Below are 27,557 nucleotides of genomic sequence, written 5' to 3'. Positions count from 1 at the left end.
AAAAGACATCATATAAAACCATACTTGATAATAGTTGAATTTGATATAAACAGATTATAAGTTACGAGGGATACAAAACAGAATACATGACTTTGTGGTCACTTTGATAATTTCTCAGCTACAACACATGTCATCTCTGTCAGGAAGTAACTGCACCTGACCGTCATCAGGATCTCCCTCGTAAGGGAAAGAACCTGAGAGAAGACAGCCAAAAAATTCTGAATTACCTCACTGGAAACCGCAGAAAGAACATTCCATAATGGTTTGACATTCTGATTTACAGTGCCAATTAAATAATTCTGTGGTGAATGCTCACTGGATATGCATTTTTATAAGCTCGAATTAATATTGTTTTGTTAAAAAGTGACCTGCAAATATAATGCACTCCATACAGGAAAAAGGCTCTTGGTTGAGTAATAGTCTAAGAAAAGCTGTTTAAAATGTCAGTCTAAAAAAATGTGGGTTTTTTAAAAATAAGAACCTTAAACTTCATAAAATTCAAAAGGCAGGCCTTAGACTAAAAAACTGACTTACTGATAATTCTTAAAAATGTTGCCTAACTCTGTTAAAGGAATTAGTTCTGGAAGGCTCCTTGAATTTTATATATCCATATGTTTTTATCAGTAATTTAGACAACTATTTAATGTATGACGGCTAAGTCTGCAGTAAGAGTGGTAGGAGAAGACAGTACATTGCAGAGTTACCTAAATTATTCAGCTAAAAAGCCAAATGACAAGAAGTGAATTTTAATATAATCAAATGCAAGTAACATAAATACGGAAACAAACATTTCCTGATTTTACCTACAGCATAAAATCCTCTGTTTAGAAAGCTGTGATTCATCAAATTTTAAAAGTCATAGTGGATTGTCACTTTAACCTATCACTGTATCAAGGAACACTAATGTGATGCTGCGTTAAAAATGTTTAAAAAGAGGAACTCCACATAAAAGTAGAGAGATGACCTTCCCTTTGCTATATAATGACTTTGCTGTGTCCAGTGCTGCTACAGCATATCTTGATCTGACTAACCCACTTCAAAAGGCGTATGAAAACCCTGAAGAATTCAAAGGAAGACCACAAAAAAGCTTGGGTCTAAACAGCAACCCATATAAAATGAATTTTAAAGTGTACCGCCTAGCAGTGTTGAGAGATTACACCGTGTATAGGTAAGTTAAATGAGGATTTGGTATCAAGAATGCTACAAGAGCCAAAAGCTGGGTGATGAAGTCAGAAAAATTCAGCCTCACAGGATAAAGTGATATCCTTGAAGTTAATGTCCTGACAGGTTACAAGAGGAGCGATATCATCTGCTCTGTGGTCTCTGAAATGAAGCAATTTTCATGGGTAAGAGAACCTGGGGGAGAATCAGACCAGGTGCAGTAGCAGCCTCTGCTAACTTGCCCCTTAACCCAGAAATGACCAGATATGCTCTGAGTTTTATTTTGCTGCCATTCCCCGCAGCCCCAGGCAGTGGGTGGACACTGGAGATCACGCTCAGAGGGTGTTCTGTGATGCTATAGAGAATCTGTTTTCTGGCTTGTGCTGCTCAGATCACCAGGATGAAGGTGATGGACAGATTTCAGGTTAGAAGGGACTTTGCACAGATCAGACCAGCAGGAATCCTGGTGGCTTTTTTCCTGCTTTGGATCATCCGCTGGCTGATTTGGGGATACCCTACCTCATCAGTTTGCTACAAGCGCAGAAGCTGGGAAGGTTGGTGGTATCTCAGTCTGTCTTGTGCTCTGTTTGTCATGCATAACTGTTAATTTCTCTAGGATTTAAATGCATTGGTGTAACCCAAATTTACCAAGTTAATAGCCCATGTTGTTGACAAGACATGTAGGAATATCGTGAGGAGTAGGGCTTAGAAGAAACTAGACTGGAAGGCTCTGAGAGCACTGCAGGGGTGCCACGATGTACCCAGTGAAGCCCCACAGGCAAAGCTGTATAAGGGCATGGCTTTCCCTGTCCTGTGAGGGTAACAAAAAAAAAAAAAAAAAAAAAAAAAGGGATGTTATTACAAATCTTTTGCTTTTATTTCATGGACCCAGTGTTAAAAGGCAGACTACTTCACGTATCTTTGTCTGGGTTTATTCTGATCTCTAGTCCAGAGCCATAGCTGGTGAAATGCTCATGCTTGTGCTTGAACTGCTACCCCGGCTAAGCACTCCTTGTCTTCTTTCCTAACAGAAAGAAACTTCAGCTTTTCTTCTTGACACAGTAATCTTTTCCCCATCATTTCAGCAGCTTATAATTTATATCCTTTGCTTGCTTCTAGTCTCATCATTGCTCACATACCCTCACAGAAGCAATATATCAGACTAAATTTGTTGGGGTTAGAGGTCTACGCTTGGCTTTTGAAGGCTGCAATTCCAAACTTTCAAATAACACAGTATTTACAGTTTTTCCAGGGTTCGTATCAGTGGCTACTAACACACACGCGTAAAAGAAAATGAAAATACAAGTATAATATGGCTTTCACATCTGATCTTTTTGACCTGGTAAACTTAGGTATCCATATACTTAATTCTACCCACTGAAATATTCAAGTTTAATTTATTTTGCTTAGATGTTGCAGGCTATAAATAAAACTTAAAATTATTGCAGCTGTGCCCTGATTTCTTAACAACAGCGCTTTTTCACATAACTAAATATACTAACTTTTAGAGTTCAGTTCAACACAGTTTAAAAATGCTGCTTTTGTCAAAGCATAGCTAAGCATATTTACACCTGAATTGACTGAAGCTTTTTATTTACTTTCTCTGATTTGTCTTGGCAATATGTAAGTTGAATTTCAGACTGGAGTCTATGCTGATTCTGTTCCCAATGTATTGACTTCTATCTTACTGTATTTCTCCTGGTCTGGGCAAATATTACAAACCATCCAGCCTACTGTAACATGTTTTTACATCCTGAAGGTGATCACAGATTGTAAAGACGTTACATTTAATGAAAGCATATGAATTTTATACTATCACTGCACGCATCAGGTATCATTCTGGGACTGTTGAACTGCAAACGGCCTTAAGAAGTGTAAAGGTCATATGCTGTGAGGTCCAGCGTGTCTCTTACAATACAAGAAATCTTAGGAACAGAGAAAGAGCATCTGTGCCAAAATGCCTCTACTTTTTTTTTAGCATAATCAGTGGCTACCATACTCCCAAGTTTAAAAGTGGAAGCATCTGATAGAACAACGGGATGCATCAATTCAGTCTTCTTCATGGCTTATAAAATAATATGCACTATACTACATAAACGTTATTTTAGTTCTAATACAAACACGAAAAGAGCCTTGGCAAAGATTTGTAGCTTAATACGGGGTACTGCACTTACCAAGATGTGTATTCATCATCTTTGCACAATATTTGCACATGGCTTCCAAGTCATTTAGTTGTCCTTGTAGAAATGAAATTTGGGCCTCCAGTTCCTCCTCCTACAATTAAGAGATTATTAGCATTAAAGAGCTCCAACTTTCTACAACACACAGTAAAAGTGGCAAGCTAACCTTTGAAATGCTTAGACATCTTCTAATTTTTCCTATTCCTTTGTTCTTGAGAAATTTTTGGAAATAATAAAAATAATTTTAAATTATTTTGTCATTTCATGCAAATAGGGTTTGGTTTTAATGTTTCAGTGTTTACTAATACGACTCTTTTTTATTCTAGAGTCAAATAAAAATCTGTCTACCCTGACCCAAGAAAAGTTAACAATCCATATTTCTTTTACAGATTAGATGCTTGGTTTTGCTTGTGCAAACACAATACCACAGCGATAGCTGAAAAAACTCAGAAAAAAAAAAAAAAAATCATTTCTGGAAGAGTAATTTCCACACCAATCCCTTTGAAACCTCAGAAAAATTCTTTTTTTTTTTTTAATTTCAAGTCAAGTATTTCATGAGGCTTAATACCATACCTCAAGGATGTATTACTGCTATATATTTTGGCATATTTATTTTTGCAACACATCATGCTCTATCTACAAAAAACCTGCACTTCTATGCTCAGCCAACTGGACTTCCACCCAATGTCTTATGTAATACTTAAGCAAAGCCTATCTTCAACTCACATAGTATAAAGCAGTTACACTAAATTTATCAAGTTATGTTTAAAAAAATGCATCAACTGTAATTTACAATATGATTTTTTTTCAAAAAAGATTCTTGATTTTAAGGCCCTGGAGAAGCATTATGATCTAGCCGTCATGCCCTGCCTAAGCAATGGGAACTGCTTCAGGTAAGGATTCCTCTTACATCTCCTTTGTTTGCCAGTTTACAAATGTATCCAGTCTTGACTTTGAAGGCCATACTGCAGAGAAAGTTCACCGCTCCTTTGGAAAAATTCCTTTAAAGCTTAGTTTTAAACAGTATTAGGCAGTTTTTTGTTTAAGTATGCACTTGAATTCAAGATATCCAAATGAAGGCAAAGTAACTTTTTAATATCCTCTTTCTCTTAGGAGTTTTGCATTTCTATCATATCTTGTTTGATGGAGATTGTTGAACATTAGAGTGTGAATTACATTTCAAATGAAAAAAATCCGAAACTGATCAGCAACAATAAAGTGAATGACTAAATCTTGATGTAAAGATACAAGTAATCTTAATCTCCATCAGAATCTGAGTCAGAGCCAAGAAAAGGAAACTTTGCAGTAATACAGCATATATGGAAAAGAAACTGATAAATAAAAAGAAATTCAACAGTAGCATTTTTCAAGATCTAGCAGTATCACTTTTTCCCTACACTTTCTCCTCACACTTAGAATCTACAGACACTAAACATTTTTTCTTTGCCATTTCTTATATTAATATACTTACACCTTATTTTACTCAGCCTTACACTTTGACCACTTAAGCCTCGAGGGGATTGATTTTATATGGCCAATTTATAGCTGCTGAAAGAGTAATCTTATTCAAATTCTGCAGTTCTGTCACGGCCTATACAAGTGTATCTGCACTGATGTTTTTATTGAAGCAATGTTCCTGCAGAAGGACTCTTCCTAATACATACAGCTAGTGACTGCAAGAAATAATCTACCATAAATTTTGAATTGCCATTGCACGCAAGTGCAGCTGTAAGATAGGGAAAGGTGACGACATTTGAGTATTTTACTATAAAATAACGTAATCAAATTCTAAAATCATTATACAAAATTGAAACCCAGTTTATCTCCTACAAGTGAATAAGAAAATCTAACTTTGGTAATAAATATTTCTGTATTTCCCAAGCTATTTTTTCTTCTTCATGGATGAGAACTGCAGTAAATTTATCTTAAAATGCTTTTGGACAGCTTTACACACTTGAGGAGATTCTGAAACTAAGCTCAGTACCTCCTCATTTGGCAAGCGAGACCAGTGCTGAGTAAACTACGTCCACCATTCTTCCGACTCATTAGGATGCCGTGTGGGGAGCAGAACCATTCAGCAGGCCCAGCACTCACGAAGGATGGTACTGTGGCTGGGAACTCACAGACAGTGCAAGAGGTTTCTTGCCAAGTGGGAAACCTTGTGAACCTGTGTTCTCACACGTGAACACACGTGGAGTTCCTGACTTATCTGGCACTCTCAGGAAGGGCACCGAGGAGTGCTGCCAGCGGGATGTGCAAAGAAGCAAGATGGTTAACTTGGCACTTGACACATGAGAGACCCAGACGTGCTGTTGCATAAGAAGACAACACCCAAATGGTGGTGACTTGCTACAAGACATGACCCCCGTCCCTGCTGTCACCAGCAGTGCTGTGGCAACCTCTGTGCAGGTGGACCCCTGAGGGTGACCTCCCGGAGGCACGTTTGCTCTGCTGTAGTTGCTGCAGCTGCAGGAGGGGAGCTGCAAGAAGAGGCAAGTGTGTTGTATTGCACTGGGGTGACAAACAGGTGCTTGAGAGGACCTTTCAAGGTGTAAAAGCTTACGCAACAGACAGGGAAGGTGCAAGTGAGGCACGTGCAGTGGGAAGACACGCATTCCTAAGAGGGTGGAAACTGAAAGCTTGTGACTTCTGGCAGAAGGGCTGCCCAGTGGTGCAGAGTCCAGGCAGCAGAGGGGAAGAACAAGCTCCCTCAGAAGAAGAATCCAGGTTGGACACCATATCAGAGCACTACCGAAGAAAGTGATGTGTGACAGTGAGTGACTGGTGACTCTCTTCCAGGGAGATTCATTAACTGTGGAGGTTTCTTGCTTGCGTGGAACCTCAGTTTGTGGTGTTGCTGATAGACTGTTTGGTGTCACCCAATGTTCTCACTTTTCTTCTGCTTATTCATGTAATCACTAATGGCATAGTGATGTGAAACCATTTCAGTTCAAAAGTAACTGTAGGGCTCCTGAGCAAGGGTGAAGGGGACAGGAATGCCAGTGGCGTTTCTCTTTAATCCTATGGCAAAAGGGAGAAGCCTGGATAGCAGCAGATGGATCCAGTAGACCACATATGGCTACGTATTTGGTGGCACTAGCTGGGCTTCAACTGTTTTGCTTCTGGCACCCAATTTGATGAGGAGACAACTTAAGAGAACAGATCTACCTAGCAAAGAGAGGGAAGAACATCTTTGTGAACAGACTGGCTAATCTAGCGGGGAGGACTTTGTCTGTCATAGAACAGGGACCTAACCCAGAAAGACATGAGAAAGCATAGGGACAAGGTATGCAGGAGGTCCGCTTGGCTGAGTAAGGAGCTTCTTAATGTACTAAAATGGGAAAAGCACATATGGAGATGGAAATGGTGGAAATGGAGAGCACATATAGGCAATGACAGGAAACAAAAGACAAGCACACAATCACTGTTTGAGAACAGGAACAGAACTAGGAAGGACAAAACCCAGCTGGAGCTAAAATTAATGGGGGACTTATTAAAGGGTAACAAGAAGGAATTGTACAAGTACAAGAGCAGCAAAAAGAGGTTCAAAGAAAATGTAGGTCTATTGCTTACTAGGGGAGATAACGACAGATGAAAAGGCTGCAACACTCAATACCTTTTTTGCCTCTCGCTTTTTAGGCCAATTCTGCTCCAAGACCTCTGGATGTACAGTTTGGGAAGGAAAGAGGTGGCTAAGAGTGGGGTGGGTAATAGGTTGGTGAATACCTGAAGAAGCAGTATGTGTTCAAATACATGGGGCCACATGGGATACAACCACAGGCACTGAAAAGGCTGACTATGTGATTGCAACACCACTGGCTATCATTCGTGACAAAACACTGATACTACAGGACATCCATGATGACTGGAGAAAGGTTAATTCTACCTCCATATTAAAGAAAAGTGAGGATGATCTAAGAAACTATACAATGGTTGGCTTCACCTTAGTCCTTGGAAAAATCATGAGGCACATCCTCTTGGAATCAATTTCCAACATGTAAAGGACAAGACAAGAACTGAGAAAAGTCAACAAGGATTTACCAAGAGCAAATAATGCTTGACCAATCTAATTGCCTGCTATGATGGAATGACTGGCCATGCAGATGAAGGAAGAGGAGTGAATGCAATGTATTTTTACTTTAGTTAGGCTTTTGTCACTTATTTCCAACAGTATCATCATTTATAACATGACAAAGTGTGGGCTGAATGAAGGATTGTAGGTGGGCTTAAAACTGGTCAGACCCCCAAGCTCAAAGAGTAGAGTCAATGGCTTGATGTCCAGTTGCTGGCTGGAAATGAGTACAGTAAGCAATGGACTGCTAATGAAGATACTGTTCAGTATCTTCATCAACAGCCCATATGAGGAGACAGAATTTCAAACGATGCAAATCAGGCTGCTGTGCTGATTGGTAGAACTTCAATTCAGAAACATCATGAGACACTGGAAGCCTAGGCAAAAGAAACTTTTTTAAGGTTTCTGTTTTAGAAACTTCAGTAAGTGCAAAATTCGGCACATGAGCAGAAACGCCCCCAATGCACCAGTGCAGACAGGGAAGGAACTTGCTATGTTTCAGGCTTGCTGAAAAGGATCCGGAGGCTACAGTGGCTGCTGAGTTGTTTATAAATGAATAAAGTTCTCTTATCACAAATAATGTAAACAGTGCACTGGGCTACGTTAGGAGGAATGTGGTCAGCAGATCCAGGAAAGTCATCACCTGCCTTTACTTAGTGCTTGTGAGCTCTCACCTTGAATAATGTTTTGGTCAAGAAGGATGCTGAGAAACTGGGAAGGGTCCAGTGCAGGGTTACTATTATGATTACAAATCTAGAGGACAGCCTGAGAGAGCTGGGTTTGTTTATTTTAGTAAAGAGGAGCCTTAAGTGGCGTCTGCCAGGAGCCTGCAAGTACATGGAACTACAAAGATGATGTAACAAAACTCTTCCCAGCAGTGGCAGATGATACAGAAAGGACCATGGCCCAAAATCATTCCTTGGAAGGTTCAAATTGGTCATTAGGAAAATGTTCTTCGTCAGAAGAGCAGTGCAGCATTTGAAGAGGTTGCTCATAGAAGTGGCAGAGTTTCTATTCGAAGTCACTGACCTGATCCAATGTTAGTGATTGTCCTGCTCCAAGTAGCAGCTTGAGCAGAGGTCTCTTCTAATCACCATTTCTAAGACCAGTCTTTTCACATTAACTTTCTAAAATTGTTCTGCAAATTATGAATTTTTTAATGTTTTGTAAAGGTAAGCAACAAAATCACAAAGCCCCTCAGAAAAAAAAAGGAACTTTTTTTTCAGTATTCTAAAATTCTTTAGCAGTAATAGATGAAACAACTGATTTACAGCCAGCATTGTGCAGATGCTCTCAATTTCTGTCCAGACAGTACTCACTGCGCTTTTCTTAAGTGCCAACTTTTGTGTTTCACTGCACTGAGAAAGTGAGTACCCTGGATACCATTTTTATTTTGCGTACAAACAGCAGTGCTGATTTGCTCTCTTTTATGCATGAACAGAGACTTATAAATCCTCTATTAAAAAAAAAAAAAAAAAAAAGGCCAAATGTAAGTCAAGAGAAAAACAGTATGGTCTATGCTTGCTTCCTTGAGAAACTGACCTTTCAGCTGATCTGACGTGCACAGTACCAGAAACACGTGAACAGCGATTTAGACTCATTCAGCCAGATTTCAAAGGTTAACCAGCTGACCACAAAATAAAAATCAATCCTTTAAATGACTAACCAAAATAAAAAAAATCAACATCAATTTACCGAAGAACATGTTCTATAAAGCATATAAGCTCAATATTTTCTAATACTGGGAGTCGCATTATGCAAAAGAAAACCAAACCAAGCAGCAAATCAAACAATGGAATCACTGCATCAGACATGGGAGACCAACATCTGCAAATTTAATGATGCAGTCTTGCAGAAAAACAACTCAATAATACTTTCTGAAAATTTAGTCCCAGGGTCCTCAAAACACTTTTCCACACCTTCAATATTCCAGATGAAGTACAGCCTTACAGATAATCAGTAACATCTTGAATTGAATACGAGAATGAAAAGGAAGTAGATTATTTGTGATGCCACATTGATTTACATTTCACTAACAAAACAAAGCAGGCTAGTGTTTAAGTCTCTAGTCAAAGCAAGGCTCTACTTGAGTGCCTCCGTTTACACATCTCCAAGTGTTTTCCTTGTTGTGGCAAGACTGAATCTGCAGAAACCTCTACTTACATTTATGTCTCTCATATTTGTCTTTCTTCTTACCCACATCTAGAACTTTGCTTACATATTTAAATTTCCTTTTTTCTTTTGCCATGAAAATTAATTCCTTTATGATTAATTATTTGCCATTTCTTTGCTGTATTTTTACCCAATCTGTATAGTTCTGGTGCTTTCCGTTTGTCCAAAAGTTCATCCTTCCCTTTTTATTACCTTTCCTTTCATCTCTCTTCTCACCTTTACAAAGACAGCTATGGAAATAAATGTTTTATATCCTTCCTTCTCTCCTGAGCTCATAATGAGATCAGCAATGCCTCTACCATACCCCATTTTTTATCAAATTTTACTGTTTCAGGAAAACAGCTGTGGCTAACTGAAAGTGGTTAGCACCGTCAAGAACAGATTACAGAAAGTTTTACAGTTTTGACATTGTAATCCTATCCTTTTACAGCTCATTGCTTTACAAGCTGCAGTAAGGTTTGCGGACATGGGTAAGGGCACTGGAATTTAGCATCCTACACAAGCCAAGGTCTGAAGAAACAGAGTTTTGGAAGAAGCCACTCTTTCTCAACCTTGTTTTTTTTATCAGTTTAAACAATTTTTCTCCCAAATACATGACATGCAGCTTAACACAGAAGTATGGAAAACAGGGAATATGAACTCACAAAATCAGGACTGTAAGTAATGTCTTCCATAATACCATTTAGTTTTCAGTATTACTATTCAGGAAATGAAATAAAAATTGTATTTCTGTCTGTTTTGCTCACGTAGAAACTCAAGGAGGAGTAAATCTGTTGGAAAGGCTTATGACAATATATGTCCAAGCATTTCATTAATGAACACTCAGAATGGCAAAACTCCATTCATCTCAAAGCTGAATCCTGAATATGAATCAACTCCCAAGTGTAAGTGCAGTGGAAAAGAAACTATCTTCAAAGAGAAGAGTATTTAAGGTATTTAAGCAAATGTTACACAAAAAGTGACAGAACTGTGCTGGAATAACAGCCTGGTCTTCCTGGTATCTTGTCTGATGCCACTTAATGATGGGCTGGGTAAAGTGTAATGAAAAAAGTATTTAATGATATAACATGTAATGGTACTGCCCAGAATGCTCTCTGAGACTACACAGATCTGTAGAGCAGAGATTTCCTGAACTAGAGGCAGGTTTTTTTGTGTTTTTTTTTTTTTTTTTTTTAGTTAATAGCTACTTTTCCTATATTAATTTGCCCAGTCACATTTTCAGTTCTTTCAGTATTCATAGTAAGATCACTAAGGAAACATCCCAAGCTCTTCGAAAATGGGCAGGGCAAATTAGAAAACAATTCCGATGAGATTGGAACATTTAAAGGAAAGTAATGGGAAAAATGAGATAGATACAAGGAAATCATGAAGCCAGGGACTTGCTAAGAGTCTTAACCAGTATGTAAGAGCTTATTTATAAAATATACAGAATATACCTTCTGGACAGTAGTAGCATCTTACATATCAGACAAGATTCAGATGCACGGCATAAATTGCTTTCTCATTTCATTTTATGCAAATTGCTCAAGTAAAAAGCAGTGGTTATTTCCATTTTGTGAGAATGTATTTAGTTTTCATTTTTGAATCTAACAATTAAATACAAAATTTAACCTTTTAATCTTGCCCCCCTGACAGCTTAACGTTGGTTGACACTCCCATGTTTTTTTTATGATCTATGCCAGCCACAGAGCAGTCTACAGCATATGCTGACATCTAAACCAGAAACCACAGTTTTGGAACAATGAATTCCATACAGTAGGATTTAAAACAAAATTTGAATTTATTTAATTTACTAATTTAACTTCTCTATTATTTAATTGTATCACTCATGGGCCCTCGTCAGGACCAAGACCTCGCTCTGCTGGGTGCTGTACAAACATAAAGAAAAAACACACTTCTCTAAAGGACTTAACAGTGTAAGCCAAGAGACAACAGATGGCTGCAGACACACATATGGGGAGGACATGGAAACAATATAGCTGTATTAGTCAGTCTCATAGACATGGCTTCAGCATTTTAGCAACCAAACTGTTGTCAATGGAAAGGTGGAATTTTTAGGAGAGTTTTCATACAGCATTTGCTTTGCAAACGTTTAGAGATAGTTTCTTCTACGTGGAAGAGGCTATGAAACAATTAGATGCAAGCTCAGCAAGCATATTAGTCAGGGATGGAATATATATTGTCACTTTTACTTTGAGAATTTTGCTACCTGTGAAATGTTTGCACAAATTAGAATTATTTCACATATTAATATATTACCATGGGAGGACACAAGGAAATTCAGATACTGCCTTCAGGTGTTCCTGCAGCAGTAGAGGTTATGTACTGATTTTCTGTGCTGAACCCTCACCAGCCAATATTTCTGTGTCCCTGTGCTAGCTGAGGTATACCCATACTTCACCTTACTCATGTTTCGTGTTCTTCACATCTCCACAGCGACTGGTTTTTAAATTATTTTGAATATATTTTCATCAATGTTAAACATTTAAGCATAGCCTTTTCATACAAATCCTACAAACGTATTTTGTTCCTTTAGACTGCATGCACAGTGAACTTGAGGCATGTTTTATTTTACATCATTTTAAATCCTGCTCATGTGTTTGTTTTACACCATTTTAACTCAGGCTGCTTCTACAATCCCAGGTTGATATGAGGTAGCTTAAGTAGAAACATCTTTCTTTCCCTTTTTTTTTTAAAACTCTCTTTATTTCACTGTGTAGTCCTAGTAGGCATAGTTGCTCAGAGTAGCAAATAGGACTTTATACTTGCTGAGAGTTACATACTTATTTCAGTGCTCTCCTAGGTCAGAACCATTAAAGCAGAAACAGGTTCTCTCAGATTAATAAAGGAAATGGTGGTGTAGTTACCCACCTTAAAGAAGGATAAGGGGAACACAAAACCTATGGAAGGATACTTTTATTTTTCTCCTCTGCCTTATCATACTTTGACCTGTTGCTCTCCGCCACACAACATTTGCTCTCTGGTAGTACTGTATGTCTCAAAATACACCAGGGGACATCAGAGCAAGCACAAATGCATTAGGTAAAAAGTAATCCTAGAAGTTTAGGTTCAGACTACAGGGCTATCAAAATTAAAGCATTTCAGGACACAACGCATCCTCTTCTGCTCAAAGAAGTAAATTCAGAATAATAATTACCCATTTTACAAACCTGAAACAAAACTGCCACTGTGCAATCTTTAGTGAACATATGGCCGTGACAACCCTTTGAAAGGGGTGGGGAAATGGGACTGAGAAAAACTAAGGAAATAAAATGAAGGATAAGAGAAAGGTCAACAAAATATCCATTGTGACTCCAAGGAGCCAAACCAAATCGGGTTATGTACCAACACTTAAAAAAAAAAAAAAAAAAAAAAAAGAAAGGTTCAGAGGGCTCTGACTGAAAACAAGTATCAAAACCAAGAAAGAAGTTTTATAATACAGATACAAATGTACAAATCTGAAATATATTCACCTGCAAAGGCACATCTTTTTGGCTATTAGTACAATCCTGACTTGCTCTGTGTGCTTTCAGTTAACAGCACAGAACGAGATGGCATCGCACAATGCTTTCCCAAGCTATGCACATGTAAACAGTACCAACAGATTATTGGTAAAGGATTAAATAAATAAATAAAAATTTCAGCCTTTCTGTACTTAAACCTCCCCTTCCCCCATAAACCAGCAAACAAATCCCAACAAAACTGAAAGGGTTACAACTCTGATTCAGCATAATCAATGACCGAGGAACTCTCTCTTCCAACATTCAAATTTCTAACACTCTAGAGTTAGCATTGTTCAAGGAGACCCACACTTTTTAAATGCAAGAAAAATTTTGGTTTTCTTACTCTTTTTAAATTTGAGAATGGGCGATATATATACACACATGCATTTTAATACAGTATGTATCTGTAGCTTTTCTGAAATATAAGAAATAAGAATTTGTGGTCAGCTATTTCTCCTCTTCTTCCAAACTAGAATAACCTTCTGTCCCTCTTCCTTGTCCCCTAGTTTGATGACGACAGCAAGGTAAAAAATATCTATTTATAATTTATATGTATTTACAATCTCTACTGAGAAGATTAGTGAGTTTGAGGCAAAGTATCTGTTTCATGGTGTTGATAGGTAATTATCTATTTATTTAATTTATTGTCCCTTAAAACAAAGCTAACAATATTTAGATATAGTGACATTTGGAAGAAGGTGAAAGTTGGAGCCTCAGACGATCTCCCTAGCCCCCTGATTGATCCATTTAATTTCAATTAAAATCCTGAAAATAGCTGAAACTCTGGCTCACAGCTTCTAAACACCAGGTCCTGCTGTTGAATTTCAGTCTTAAATAGTTCAAAGTCAATTTGCCAGTGTTATGCTGCTGGAGTCCGCTTAGTTTGCCGCGTCCCACCTTGCCTGGAAATGTTAGTGGCAAAGGACCACAGGCTTGGACATTTTCCAAAGCAGCTCTCACTGTTGAACCTGTTAGTAGAACAGCTTCCAGGTACACCAGCCTCACTGTTGCAGAGCTAGAAACCATCAGCTGTGCTACTGGAGCATGAGCAGGACTTGTTTTCATCTAACTTGGGTGTATTTTCCTCTTAAAAATACTCCACTTCTATGCTCAGATAGTTTCTCCTTAGCAGGAAGATGGAGAAGGATAAACATGAATAATGGAGAAAGCTTTTGCCTAGAGACAAAGAAAGTAGGGATGGAAAGAAACCTCTTTTGCAAGCGGACACGAGACGTGACACTCATCTACCTGCTGCCTGCACAAGTCCACCTGTTGGCACTGCACTATGGGACTGCTGAGAGACAGATTAAAACCAAAACCCATAAAAAGCTGGAAGATCTATAGAATGCCAAAAATTGTATGTAACTGATGGGTAGACACTGAGTAACTGAGAAAATGGGCAGTTTTTCACTTGCTAAGGGAATAGATAAGAACAGAACTGTAGGGTAACAGAAATTATCCCTTTGAACAGAAATGCTGATAAAGGGTTTCTCTCAGTGCTGCTGTTGACATTGTTGACTTAATCATGTCAGATTATTTCTTCATAAATAATGAAACCGAGATATTAATTTAGATGGCATGACTGTAAGTATTTTAGAAGTAGCTATAAATAAACACATCGGTGAATGAGAATCCCGTTTCCTCCAGTATCGCATCTGACAGGCTTTTTGCCCATCTGGTACACACATTGCTGGCGTTTAAGACTGCATAAGCCCATTGTGGCAAATGTAGCAGAAATATGAGGAGCAGAGGAAAAAACCCAACCACTTTATGATTTTTGAGCTCTCTGAAACAATGTGTTAAGTATTCTTGAATGCATATGGCTATGGAATGATTAATATATAGATATTCTGCAATGAATCTAGTTCATACTCCATGCTTCAGTATTATATTACTAAAGTATTTAGTTGAATGTTATTGAAATGGTTGATTTGGTGTGATGTACTTAAAGTAATTATGCTTCTTAATTTTGCTGCCTGAATAAGCATTTTAATATACACACAGTTCAACATAAACATAGTCCTTTATGAAGGACTCTCAAAGTACATCCTTTGTAAACCATTTAAATTTTTTTTAAACATCAGTTGCAAAATAGGTTCACTAAATCCTTCTCTATTCTGGCTGGATGTATTTGACCTTTGAAATGATTCTTAACATGACTGAGGATGCAGACCAAAGCAGGATCTTTTATTTATGGGCTTTAGAATCTCTGATTACATTGTTTGGAGTTTAAGGAGGGTAAAACTTAAGTATAGTAATTATGAAGGGACTGTAAATATACACCATTTATATTACATTGTTAAAAAAACAGAAGTACAAGTTTTACTGTTTTTATAGGGAATGATTTGATCTAACCAAACACAGACAAAAATAAGAATCAAGCTATTAAACACATACCTACAATTTATTTCGGTGGGAGAAAAATCTCCCAAACACAGAAACCCTTTCCGCTCAAAAACCCTCCAACTAAAACAATAGCCTGATTTAGAGATGTTTCTCATCTGCATCCATGTTTTTGCCGAGAGTTCAATGCAGGTCTTTCAGCTCTTCACAGAAATGGACAGTAATTTTGTGGTGTTATCTTAAGAGCAGGATGAAGGGATGAGATTTCCACTGAAAAGGAATAAAGGGCAAAGCAAACCACCCACATAGATCCTCAGATATATTTTCCTGATGAAACATTAACTTCATGATTAATGTATGGAAAAAGGATGCACAGAGCAAGTCCTGTACCTGCTGCTGCTAATATGATTGCTGTGGAGTGAAGGATCACACTTCTTGGCTCCTAAGTCACTTTGATCCTTTTGTAAACATTGCTGATAGCCCCATTTATTCATTATTTTGGTATTTTTTAGATTTTCCCTGACAGTTTTGAAGGACTAGCCAATAATTTTAAAAGTTCCTCCTGCCTTCTTTCAAATGATAAAATTCTAATTTGCTTCTGTGCAGAAGTTGCTGGTACGCATAATTCAGCTGCACATATTACCAAGAAAGACAACAATTTACCCTGACATTTTAAAAATCTTCCAAATGGCCCCACAGATCTGTTCTGTATACATGTTTATTGCTCATAATATGACAGAAAAGCACTGCAGAGCCACTTGGGTTTTTATTCATCTTTTTTTTCTAAGCAATTAACTTCCTGTTTTTATCACAGTAGTTTCTTTTCCCTGAAATGAATCACTCCAAAAAAGATAAGGAGCATTAGGATTCAAAGCTGCCACTCATGCATACAGCTGTTGTTTTACTGAATTATACGAAACTTGCAAGTATTTCTAATAAAAACCTAAAAGGCAGCTTTTTTTCCTTGTACTGTTTTCAGCTCTTTCATTTGAGTTAGAGCATGTTGTGGGAGCCTGAGGAAGGCAACGGAGAAAAGAATCGCACTTCCAAAATATCTCAGAGGTTTTTCTACGAACTCTGTTCACATGACCTGGCAGCACCTCAGATTTAATATTCTTTTCATCTATCCCTCAAATGAGATAAGCACTGAAGTATTAAATAAACTGCATTTTCAGGTGTCTGAATTGGCCTACCACATCAGAATAAGGAAGACAAATGTCCTCCAGTATTAACTGAAGTTCACAGAATCACAGGTTGGTCGGGGCTGTAAGGCACCCCTGGAGATCACCTAGCCCAAGCCCCTGCTGAAGCAGGCTCACCCAGAGCAGGCTGCACAGCATCGCGTCCAGGTGGGTTTGAATGTCTCCAGAGAAGGAGACTCCACAGCCTCCCTGGGCAGCCTGTGCCAGGGCTCCGCCACCCTCCAAGTAAAGAGCTTTTTCCTCATATTCAGCTGGAACTTCCCGTGTTGCAGTTTGTGCCCGTTGCCCCCGGTCCTGTCGCTGGGCACCACTGGAAGGAGCCCGGCCCCGTCCTCCTGCCACCCACCCTTAAGGTGTTGGTACGCACGGGTGAGACCCCCCTCGGCCTTCTCCAGCTCCACAGCCCCAGCTCTGCCAGCCTCTCCTCACCAGGGAGGTGCTCCAGGCCCCTCACCAGCTCCGCAGCCCCCGCTGGGCCCTCCCCAGCAGCTCCCTGTCTCCCGTGACTGGGGAGCCCAGCGCTGGGCCCAGCACTCCCGATGGGCCTCACCAGCCCGAGCAGAGGGGCAGGATCAGCTCCCTGCACCCGCCGGCCACGCTGCCCCTAACGCGCCCCAGGGTCCCACCCGCCTTCTCGGCCACAGGGCCACCGCTGGCCCGAGGGCAACCGGCTGTCCCCCAGCACCGCCCGGCCCTTCCCCGCAGAGCTGCCCCCCAGCAGCCCCCCCCCAGCCTGTGCTGGTGCAGGGGCTGTCCCTCCCCAGGGCAGGACCCCGCGCTGGCCCCTGTGGGACCCCACGAGGTCCCCTCCCCCCGGCTCTCCAGCCTGCCCAGGCCTCGCTGAGGGCAGCACGGCCTGCTGGTGTCCCGGCGGTTCCTCCCAGTTTGTGCCATCGGGAGACCTGCCGAGGCTGCGCTCCGTCCCCTCAGGTCACCGATGACCCAGCTGAACGGGACGGGACCCGGTGCTGAGCTGGGGCACAGCGCTGGCTACAGGCCCCCAGCTGGGCTCTGCGCCGCTGGTCACAGCCCCCGAGCTCTGCCCTCAGCCCCTGCTCAGCCCACCACTGCCCGCTCACCCAGCCAGCTCCTGAGCTTGCCTGGGGGCTCTGGTGGGGGCACTGCCAAAAGCCTGGCTCAGGTCAACGTAGGCACCGTCCACCGCTCTCCCCTCATCTACCAGCCAGTCATTCCACCGCAGAAGGCTCTCAGAAGGCATCATTTCCCCTGGGTGGATCCATGTTGACTACTCCCGATAACCTCCTTTTCCTGCACACGCTTTCAGATGACCGCCAGGATGAGCTGCTCCGTCCCCTTTCCAGGGATGGAGGTGAGGCTGACCGGCCTGTAGCTCCCTGGGTCCTCCTTCTCGCCCTTTGGGAAGGCTGGAGTGACACTGGCTTTCCTCCCGTCCTCCGGCACCTCTCCTGTCCTCCACGACCTTTCAAAGAGGATGGAGAGTGGCTTGGCAACAACATCTGCCAGCTCCTGCAGCGCTCAGGGGCGCATCCCACTGGGTCCCACGGATTTGTGGGTGTCAGGTTGGCCTGAGTGACATCTAATGTGATCCCCCGCAACCAGGGGAAGTTTTCCTTTCTCCAGACCTCCTCTCTTGCCTCCAGGGTCTGCGATACCCGAGGGCCGGCCCTGGCAGTAAAGGCTGGAGCAAAGGCGGCATTCGGTAACTCTGCCTTCCCCGTGTCCTCTGTCACCAGGGCACCCACCTCACCCAGCAGCGGGCCCACATTTTCTCCAATCGTCCTTTCCCTACTGATGTACTTAAATGTTAAGGCACTGAAGTTCTTTCTAATTAATGGCATTGAGAATAAATCATCATGTCTTTAACTTTAGGTCTAACAAATCCAACATACTGAGCAAGGAATTGGCTGTTTTACACAGCTGCTAACTAGTTCTGGGCACATTTTATGATGCTTAACGGAAAAATTTCATCATAGTATCTGTATTTCCAAATAAATATTTGGCATTGGTAAGTATGGACTGACAAGTATTTTGCTTAAAACCTTCTAAAGAGATTTTAAGAATAATAGTCAGGGAAAAAATATATGGGAATAATAAAAGTCTCCAAGATGTGTACCATGCACAAAAAACATGCTCTTCTTCAGAGGAATTTTTGCCTGCATGATTCTTTTATGTGTAGTTGTCTAATATTTATTTTATTATCTCTCTGATTTTTGTATACTAATTCTACTTAAGTAAAACTGTCAACTTCGTATACTTAAAATCAGGTTCCTAAATCAGTAGAGCAGATGCCTATTTAATTGAAAATGATAGCATACATTAATTTTGTAACCTGTAGGGGTACTCATAACTAACTTCAAATCAGTCAGACTAGCTATGTAAATCACAGACAGTAACAGTTGTTTATACCTGCTTGTGGGGACACTAGCATATGTTGTCAGATTTGATTTAATTAAAAAGTCTGTGCAATCAAAACCAGCATGATGCATGACACTTTTGTTCAGGATTTTTTTTCTAAGAAATGAGGATTCTGATTGCCCATGTTTGTAAATTATTTTAGTAAAGAAAATAAACTGCTCCAGATTTTACTTAGCAATGTTTCCTTCTTGGGATTTTTTTAACCAACATGTTTTCCAAATGGATAATTCTATTTTTCTTAACTGGAAACTTTTTATGTAGAAATTTACTTAATAAAAGGTACAGTTTCTCCAAATCAGAACTTTCTTCTCCATCAAACCTATAATTCTGTGGGTTTTTTTTTTAATGAAAGTTTTAAAAATGTTTATATTGTTCAACTCAAAGTTCCCTCTCTGGCAGATCTCTAAGGCTGAAAGCAATTTACAGAATATTCTGCCAGAAACTGAGACCAGCCAACCATATGTGCCAGAATCAACGTCTAAGCAGCTTTGCTATTTGCCAAAAAGAGGAGTAGACTGTCCTTAATGGTTGCTGGAGATGTAAATGAAACATAATTAGAAATAAACAGACCACAAATGCACCCAATTTCCCAACTCTACGGAAAAGGAGAAGGCAGTAGGCAGGCTGTGACAGGAAATTTTCTAGGACTTTATTCCAGCAAGACTGACCCAGGCAGAAGGCAACAGGCACTGGAGTGCATTATAGATTAAAAGTTCCTGTTCTTGTTTATAGGAAGACGGTTCCAGAAACTGCAATCTAAGTTATTCCTGTCAGAAAGCTGTGAACTATATAAAGGGGTAAGGAACCTTCTCGCTGCTGAGCACAAAAGAGACTTTCAAACTCATTTGGTGGGCCTCACGTTAACATACAGCTGAGTGCCACTCAATAGTAACGTGAAAAACATCAGGCTGCCATGGGTTGCCAAAACGTGATATTGCGCATTCAGCCCTGAGGCTGTAGATTCACTTCCTTAACTAAATAAAACAGGGGACATCTGTTTCTGACAACAGCAGTAAAAAAGTCATTCCATTGATCTTTGCATTTGAGAGGAAAAAAAAAGATCTAGAAGACTAAATACAATGTAAATGTTACTATCTTAAGAAGTCCTTAATATGAGAAAGGGACACATCCTATTCCTGGAGGCAATGAATCAAATTAAGTATCAATTTTGATCACAACTCTCCCAGAGAATATCTAACTTGCTGGACTGGCTTTACAAAAGAAAAATTTAGACAAGACACGTTCCAGCTTATCCTGGCACAGAATCCACAAATGGTTGAAGTTGGAAGGGACCTCTGAAGCTCACCTTGTCCAACTCCCCCTGCTCAAGCAGGGCCACCTAAAGCAGACTGCTCAGGATCATGTCCAGATAACTTTTGGATATCTCCAAGGGTGGAGACTCCATAGCCTCTCTGAGCAACATCTTCCCATGCTCAGTCACTCTCATACTGAAAAAATGTTTCCTGATTTTCAGACCGAGCATCCTAGATTTCTGTTTGTGTCCACTGCCTCTGGTCCTGTCACTGGGCACTGCTGAAAAGAGCCTGGCTGGGTCCTCTTTGCACCTTCCCTTCAGGTACTTATACACATTGGTAAAATCCCCCCGAGCCTTCTCTTCTCCAGGCTGAACAGTCCCAGCTCTCTCAGCCTTTCCTCATGAGAGAGACGGTCCAGTTCCTTCACCATCTTAGTGGACTTTTCTGGACTCTCTCCAACATCTCCACTTCTGTCTTGTACCGTGGAGTCCAGAACTGGACACAGTACCCCAGGTGCAAACTGTGATGATGACATTCTTGTTTATCCCAACATTACGGTAATGGACTCTGGTCTGTGAAAATCACTTTTTTTTAATTCCATGTTGAAGGAATTATGTATGTATTCCATCTCTGCTTTGCTTTGGAAGGGCATTAATTAGAGTACAAAGATGAATGGGAAATAGATTTGGTTTCATTTGTTACACCAAGAATGACTGATTTTAAAAAGCATCTTTTTATAAAGTGACTGATGTATGACCATGTTCCAACAAAGGTAATGTTCTCAATACTTAAAAACATAGTCTGTATAATTATTAGAGTAAAAATGTAACCCTGTTCAGTTTTATAAATAAAACAAAAATGTGAATCCATTACGTTTTCAAGCCTTTTTTTGCCTCCAGAAAACAGCTGTAAATGAAGCAACTGTAAGACTGGAGAAATCCGATGCAACTATTTTAGGACCTTGGGATGAACTCTTTGGAGTTGTCTCCTCTATGTGGAAACAAGGTATCATGAAATTTACGGGAAAACAAAACCCAATCATCATCTTGAGCAACAGAGAACAGGTTTAAATAAACCTTTTCCTCTTGGAGCTACTACAAATTCCTTTTTCCTATACCAAAGGTCAGACAAAAATTGAACATAGGAAATATATTTTTGTAACCTAAATTCTTTTCTAGCTGTTTAATCACAAAATGCTACAATATAAAATATATATCACAGTTGAAAGAATTATTTTGAAAATTTATGCACTGCTGAGTTTATCACGATTACCAATCTACTGAAAATTATCATACGGACTACAAGTCTGTTCCAATGAATACTTCTTTGTCCAAAGTCCTTGAAAAAAACATTAACAAAATATCAGGAATTTGGACAATTATTTACCTGAAAAACATGTTAATCATTAGTTGATTCTAACTCAGTGTGAATATTATAATGGCACATTCTTCTATGTCTCCCATTAGAGAACTAAGAGGGAATTATTCTTAAACTCTACTGGTGCAACCCCCCCAAGTTGTGGCCTGGACAAAAGTTGCAAATGAAAGCTGGATTTAGATCTTGTTAAACTACATAAAAAGAAAAGTTTAATATGGGTAGATTTTTTTTTTCTTCACCTCATGAGGACAAGCAGAGAGAGATTAAGTTGTTGTTTTAACTTTACATTTAATTCGGTATGTCTTAAATGGACACAAACCAAAATTATAGCTTCTTGTTGACTAACCACAAAACAGCTTTTTTTAGAAAACATGAAAGCATGTGGAACCAGAATTAAACCCTCTCTTTCAGTGAGCAAAAACTGAACAAAGTTGTGCAAAGTTATACACTTCATTAGAACATTCTAAATATCAAATTGAAAATATGATGCGATTATTAATAAAGATTCTGCTGTCTAAAGACAAAAATGCTGAGGTGTTACTATTACATTTCTGTACAATATTAGGTCTGAACAACTGAAGAATGCATGCATTCTCAAATGAGCATACATTTGTGAAAATGGAATGGAGAAAACCACTTTGCCTTCACCTTACAAAAAATACAACTTCTTCCACCTGCTACATAACTGGCTTCTAATCAGCAGACAGACAGTGGGAAACGTGTATGTAAAATAGAAAAGAATCCTCCTAATCCATGGCGTATGAGGTTTATCAAAGCAGTGCTCCTAAAATATCTTTGATGGGATGAGAATTTCTTTGGAACACACCCACGATAAGAGCCGATTTTCTTGGATGAGAACAATCTGCTTAAATAATAGATTCTTATGGCCAAATCGAAGGTCAGAGCTGTGCAAGAAATAGAATTGTGACTGCAGACTACAGATGCTACAGACACCGGGAGACCTCTGATGTATTAAGGAATTTCAGGGACAACAGATGGACATGTTTGGATCTGCTGAGCATTCGTGCTTCCCACTGAACTGTTTATTAACTTCAGGACTACACTGGAAGTCTAACAAAGCAAATAAACTTACAGGACTTCCTGCTCTCAGAGGCAACAGGCACTTTCACAGTTTCATTTCAGGTAGGATTATGGGACAGAAGCCTTAATGGAGATGTTACTCAACAGAAACAGTTGAAATAGCTTATTTCTGCTTCTGCAATTAATGTGTGCTTAGGGAAACATTTCCAAGTGCAAGTGCTTAATGAGTGGGAGAAATGATTGCCTCTAACAAGTAATGTAGTGTGACATTAAAATAGCTTAAAAAGTTAAAGAACCCACCGATTCTTTTCTGCTCATAGTTTTGCTTTGGGAACGGGAGCGGGAGATCGTACTGAAAAACGAATCCTTTTTTGATGCCGACAAAGGTGGGGATCCTGTAAATTCACGTCCTCCAGACAAGCTCTCTATGCTTGGGGATGAACTGATGTTTTTTGAACTTTGGCCTGTAAAGCAAGGATAAAGTAACAAAAGAATTAATCAATGGGCAGTTTCTTTTTGCTGTAAATACTTCCCTGTCTTAATTTACATTCACTGAGATTCACAGATCGCTCAACACAGAATGAAATGTTGAAGTGTGGCAGCATGGACTATGAGACTGAAGGACTATTCTGACACAGAATTTAACATTTGTATGAGCGAAAAATACAAAATTTTAATGTGTATATATATGTACACAAACACACACTATCTACTGTGTATATATATGCTGAACAGTGTGTGTATATATATATAAGTGTGTGTGTATTTTTATATATATTCATATATATACAAAAATACCATCTCAGTATATACGCCCTATTACATCCCCAGACTAAGGGCGTTCTCTTCCCTGTGCAGCACAATGAGCAAAAATACCATCTCATAGTAAAAAAGAACCCTGATGTTATCAACACTGCAAAGGAAACCCTTTTTCTCTCAAAAATAAACTACCAAACTCGGCAAAGATAGCTAAGAAGCAGCACATCGGATTCCAACGATGGGTTGGACTATGAACACGTAGATGGCAACAGCTAGGCTTACAACAGGAAGACGTTAAGTTTGGGAAAGAATGTAAGTTCTCATGCTTCAAATTTTAAGGCCATCACCATCCAACAGACGTTTCAATGAAGTCTACTTAACAGTTACTTATTGTCATTTCATGCAGCTTTTCAAAAGAATCTAACATTGTCCACTGTCGTAGCAAAGACACCTGGGTAGATGCCTGGGCTGTTTCCCCAGGGCACTGTATGCAGTCAGGTGGGCTGTCATAAGGACCATTTCTTCCAGTTGAAGCCCACAAAGTGTTTTGAAATATTTAACTTAAATTTTTATTTCCATTAACTCTAGAAAATAAACCCCCAATTAATACATCAGTTTTCATTAACTTTCAGTAAGAAAATGCTACATTAGGCAGGATGCTAGTTTTAAAAGAACTTCCTATTATGTGTATGAGGAAGTCAACCCAGGGTGACCCAACGAAACTCTAGAGTTTTCCATTCTAAAAAAAAATTCAATAGCGCAAAACCCTAAAGCTCTAGAATTCTTCCCCTTTCTTGTTCTGTTGGCTATTCTGATGAGTCTGTTTATGTTCTCCCTTCTTCCTTTCCTGTTTTTGGTGTCCTTTTCATGCTACCATCTACAGCATCAGGAATGATCCTCTGAAACTGAATTAGATGTCACAGGTGCAGCTTCATCTCCTTTGCAAGGTTGTGATTGAATTTGATGCCAGTGGTTCATACTTCTTTGCTCTGAGCTGCTCCCATTCTCTGTGCCAGTTTTACTCCCAGATATGCTGCACACTATTACACAGAGCTTACAAAATTTAGTATTTTGTCATTGTGGATTTAATACCAATTCTGAAAATACAAAACTAACTCCTTTTCCAGAATGGGTTAGTCTTCATTATGCACGGCAGTCTTCCCTCATGATACAGGTTTCTAGAGAAAGATAACTAAAAGACAATCAAATGAAAGAAAATAGAGGCAGAAAAGACTGCAGAAAACACAGAAAGAAATTAGATACAAAAGGAGACAAACTCTTTTGAGATCAAACGTTTTAAACAAAAAGAACCAACTAAAAAAATCTACTCATACAGAAACATCTTAACTTGATACAGTCATTTAAATCTAATTCTAACTGTCCTCCAAGTGGTGTGGAAGTCAGTGGTGCCGTGCTTGGCCACCTGCCAGGTGGAGACAAAGCCCAAGCCAAGCTCTCCACAGTGTTTGACCTATGCAGCATATACCGCACAGCCGCAGTCACATTAAACCAGCAATTCACACACAGATCTATTTAAAACGTTCTCTTAGCAAGAAAACTGTTCAATGCAAAGAGACTGAGTTAGCCAACACTAAAACATCACGTGTGACAAAACAGACCAAAAAGGACAAAACCCAAGAAAGGATCTGGGATTAATATTCTCAATATTTTCTGGAAGAAAAATGGCATATAAACGGCTTCTAACTTTCTCCTTCATTCTCTGCGGCCTTATTTCACTCATCTCTTCCATGACCTTCCTGCATTTCATGTCCTGCTTCTCATACTCCTGTGGACCTTCCTCTGTCTGCCTCCTCCTCTCCATCAGACCCTTCCAAATTGCCTCTTCTGCTTCCGCAACTTCCCTATTGCAACTTTTTTCTTTATATATTCTTTCTTTCTCATCGACTTCATTCAAGTGCATTTCTCTGCTTCTTCTCAGCCCTCCTCTAGTCACCACCTACCACTTGGCCTGAACAGCTTCCTCAAAGCGCAGCAGACAGAGGCTGTAGATCTCACTTAACTTTTGCCTTGGGATATGCATTAATCAGGTAAAAATGGATCTCCAATTCTGTAAATAATTCTCTTTAGAATAGAAAAGGAGAAAACACTGCATGCCAAACAGCAGAAATAATTCAGTCACACAGAAGTTTTTAGAAGGTTTCTAATTTTAGGGTAAAATCATGTCACTTGGCAACACCATTATCCTTACAGTCGCTTTTATGTAAGAAGGAGACTTTTTATGCATTTCCTAGTGGCAATTTACAATGGAAGTGTGGTTTTACAGTAGGCAAAACTTAAAAATAGTTTTGCGACAGATGGAATTACATATTTTAGCAAATAAAGCATTTATAAAAGAAATTCACACAGCTAAGCCAGAGTAGCCAATATAATTGCTAATCAAAGAAATCTATTAAGGGGACAGAGTACAGTACAATGATAAAATATTTTATTATGTATAAATCAGACTAAATGGGCTCTCTTTCCTATCCTAGTAATAAGAAGGTATTTTCCATATAGGATTAAGATAAAAAAAAACCACAACAAAAAAGTTAAACAATAAGCAATATATGTTTTTCACATATTCTTCCCCTGCATGGCCTGCACTTAACCCACTTCACCTGCAAATAAGCAGATTATGTGGTAAAATTTCATAGATAAGTTACAGAGAGGGATGGTTTACATGTATTTGAGGAACCCATGCACATGAAATAGTACAGCTTGCTAAAATGATGGAAAAATGGTTTTTTTTTTTCTGTATTCTTTCAGCTCTAATGAAAAAACTCCAAAATATAATAGGATGTTGAAAAGACAGAGAGCTATCCTTAGGGACACTGCTTTGCTTACTAAACAGCTATGCTTCAGAAGATGGATCACATTTTAGAGGAATGCAATATGCAGCTACTTGCATAACTAAACAAGAGAGGAAATATATATAGCTGAGATTTTGTGTACAGAACAATGCAACCATCCTAAAAGGGAATTTGCTCAAATAACACCAAAAGCTTTGACTAAGCTGGTTCTCATGAACTATAAAATATAATAAAGATGAAAAATAAATGCAATACAAGATGTACTGTATCTAAGATAGATATGCGGTAAACCAGAAGTGATAAAAATAATATTTCTGCATGTTTTATACCCACGTAGGAAGGAAGCTTAGGATATACCTGATCCTTCTGCATGAATAAGCAAAACTGAGAAAACTATCATCAGGAAACACTAATTTTTATTCTGACTCCAACACTGTGAACAGTGCTGTGACATGGATTATTTGGGGATGTCATTAAGAATTAAGCAAGACAGAGAGAATAGTGCTTATGAATAATTACGGTATGCTTCAAGTCTTAAGGCTGAGTTCTTGGATTGTAATAGGCTTTTCCAATTTCCAGAGGAGTCATCGCTTCTACAACTGCAATTAAGAAAGTTGAAAGACAAGTCACACCAATTATACATGTTTTCCCTAATGTAACAAAAAAGCCACCTATCATGTTCCCAACATTGCAGAGCTGCTGCAACAACATTTAACTGAAGGCACCCTGATGCTTTTGAAATCTTTCAGATATGCTTTGTGTGCACTGATGTCTCAGGCATTAACAAGCCTCATGTAACTTTGGAAATAACACTGTAGCACCAATGCAGTGATTTCAGGATCTCGGGAGGATTACACCAAATGCTATTTGTATTTTCTCTGTTGTAAGTCTTACTGATTCCACATCTTTCCTAATAAGCAGTCTTGTACGTTCTCCTCACCCAACATGTTAACAAGAAATAATCTGAGAGAGTTTCTAATTTTGGATTATTCCTCAGGAAAAAAAAAAAAAAGAAAAAAAAGAAAAAAAAAAAACCCAAACCAAGAACAGAACTCTTACCCTCCATGTAGCATCAAAATGTCTAAAAATGATGCAATAAACTACAGTTAATAACTAACCAAACTAATTTCCTTCTTCTTTAGGAGCTTAATCTGCAACCTGAGAACATCACTGAATTAAATCATTTTCCTCTGCTCATTCTATCAATCTCAGATAAATACATTATGCCTCCTTAAAAGACTATTAGAAAAATTTAATCTCTGACCATCTAAGCGCATACTAGAA

The 27,557-nt window shown here is 39.2% G+C and overlaps 1 protein-coding gene across 6 annotated transcripts in view; it reads right to left on the bottom strand.

Moving 5' to 3' along the window:
• The window catches only part of TBC1D5 (TBC1 domain family member 5), a 366,944-nt gene that overhangs the window by 62,168 nt on the left and 277,219 nt on the right, over positions 1–27,557 (bottom strand). For all 6 annotated transcript variants that reach the window (XM_080386447.1, XM_080386448.1, XM_080386446.1 and 3 more), the window contains 2 exons: positions 23,005–23,168; positions 3,336–3,435 (listed from right to left, as the gene is read on the bottom strand). In XM_080386447.1, coding sequence (XP_080242573.1) covers positions 3,336–3,435; positions 23,005–23,168 — 264 coding nt within the window. The remainder of the gene's footprint in view (positions 1–3,335; positions 3,436–23,004; positions 23,169–27,557) is intronic.

This window comes from Falco punctatus (genome assembly GCF_963210335.1).
Source record: "Falco punctatus genome assembly, chromosome: 4".
NCBI lineage: Eukaryota > Metazoa > Chordata > Aves > Falconiformes > Falconidae > Falco > Falco punctatus.
The sequence above is the reverse complement of the archived record's forward strand: the minus strand, read 5'-3'. Positions and strand labels throughout refer to the sequence as shown.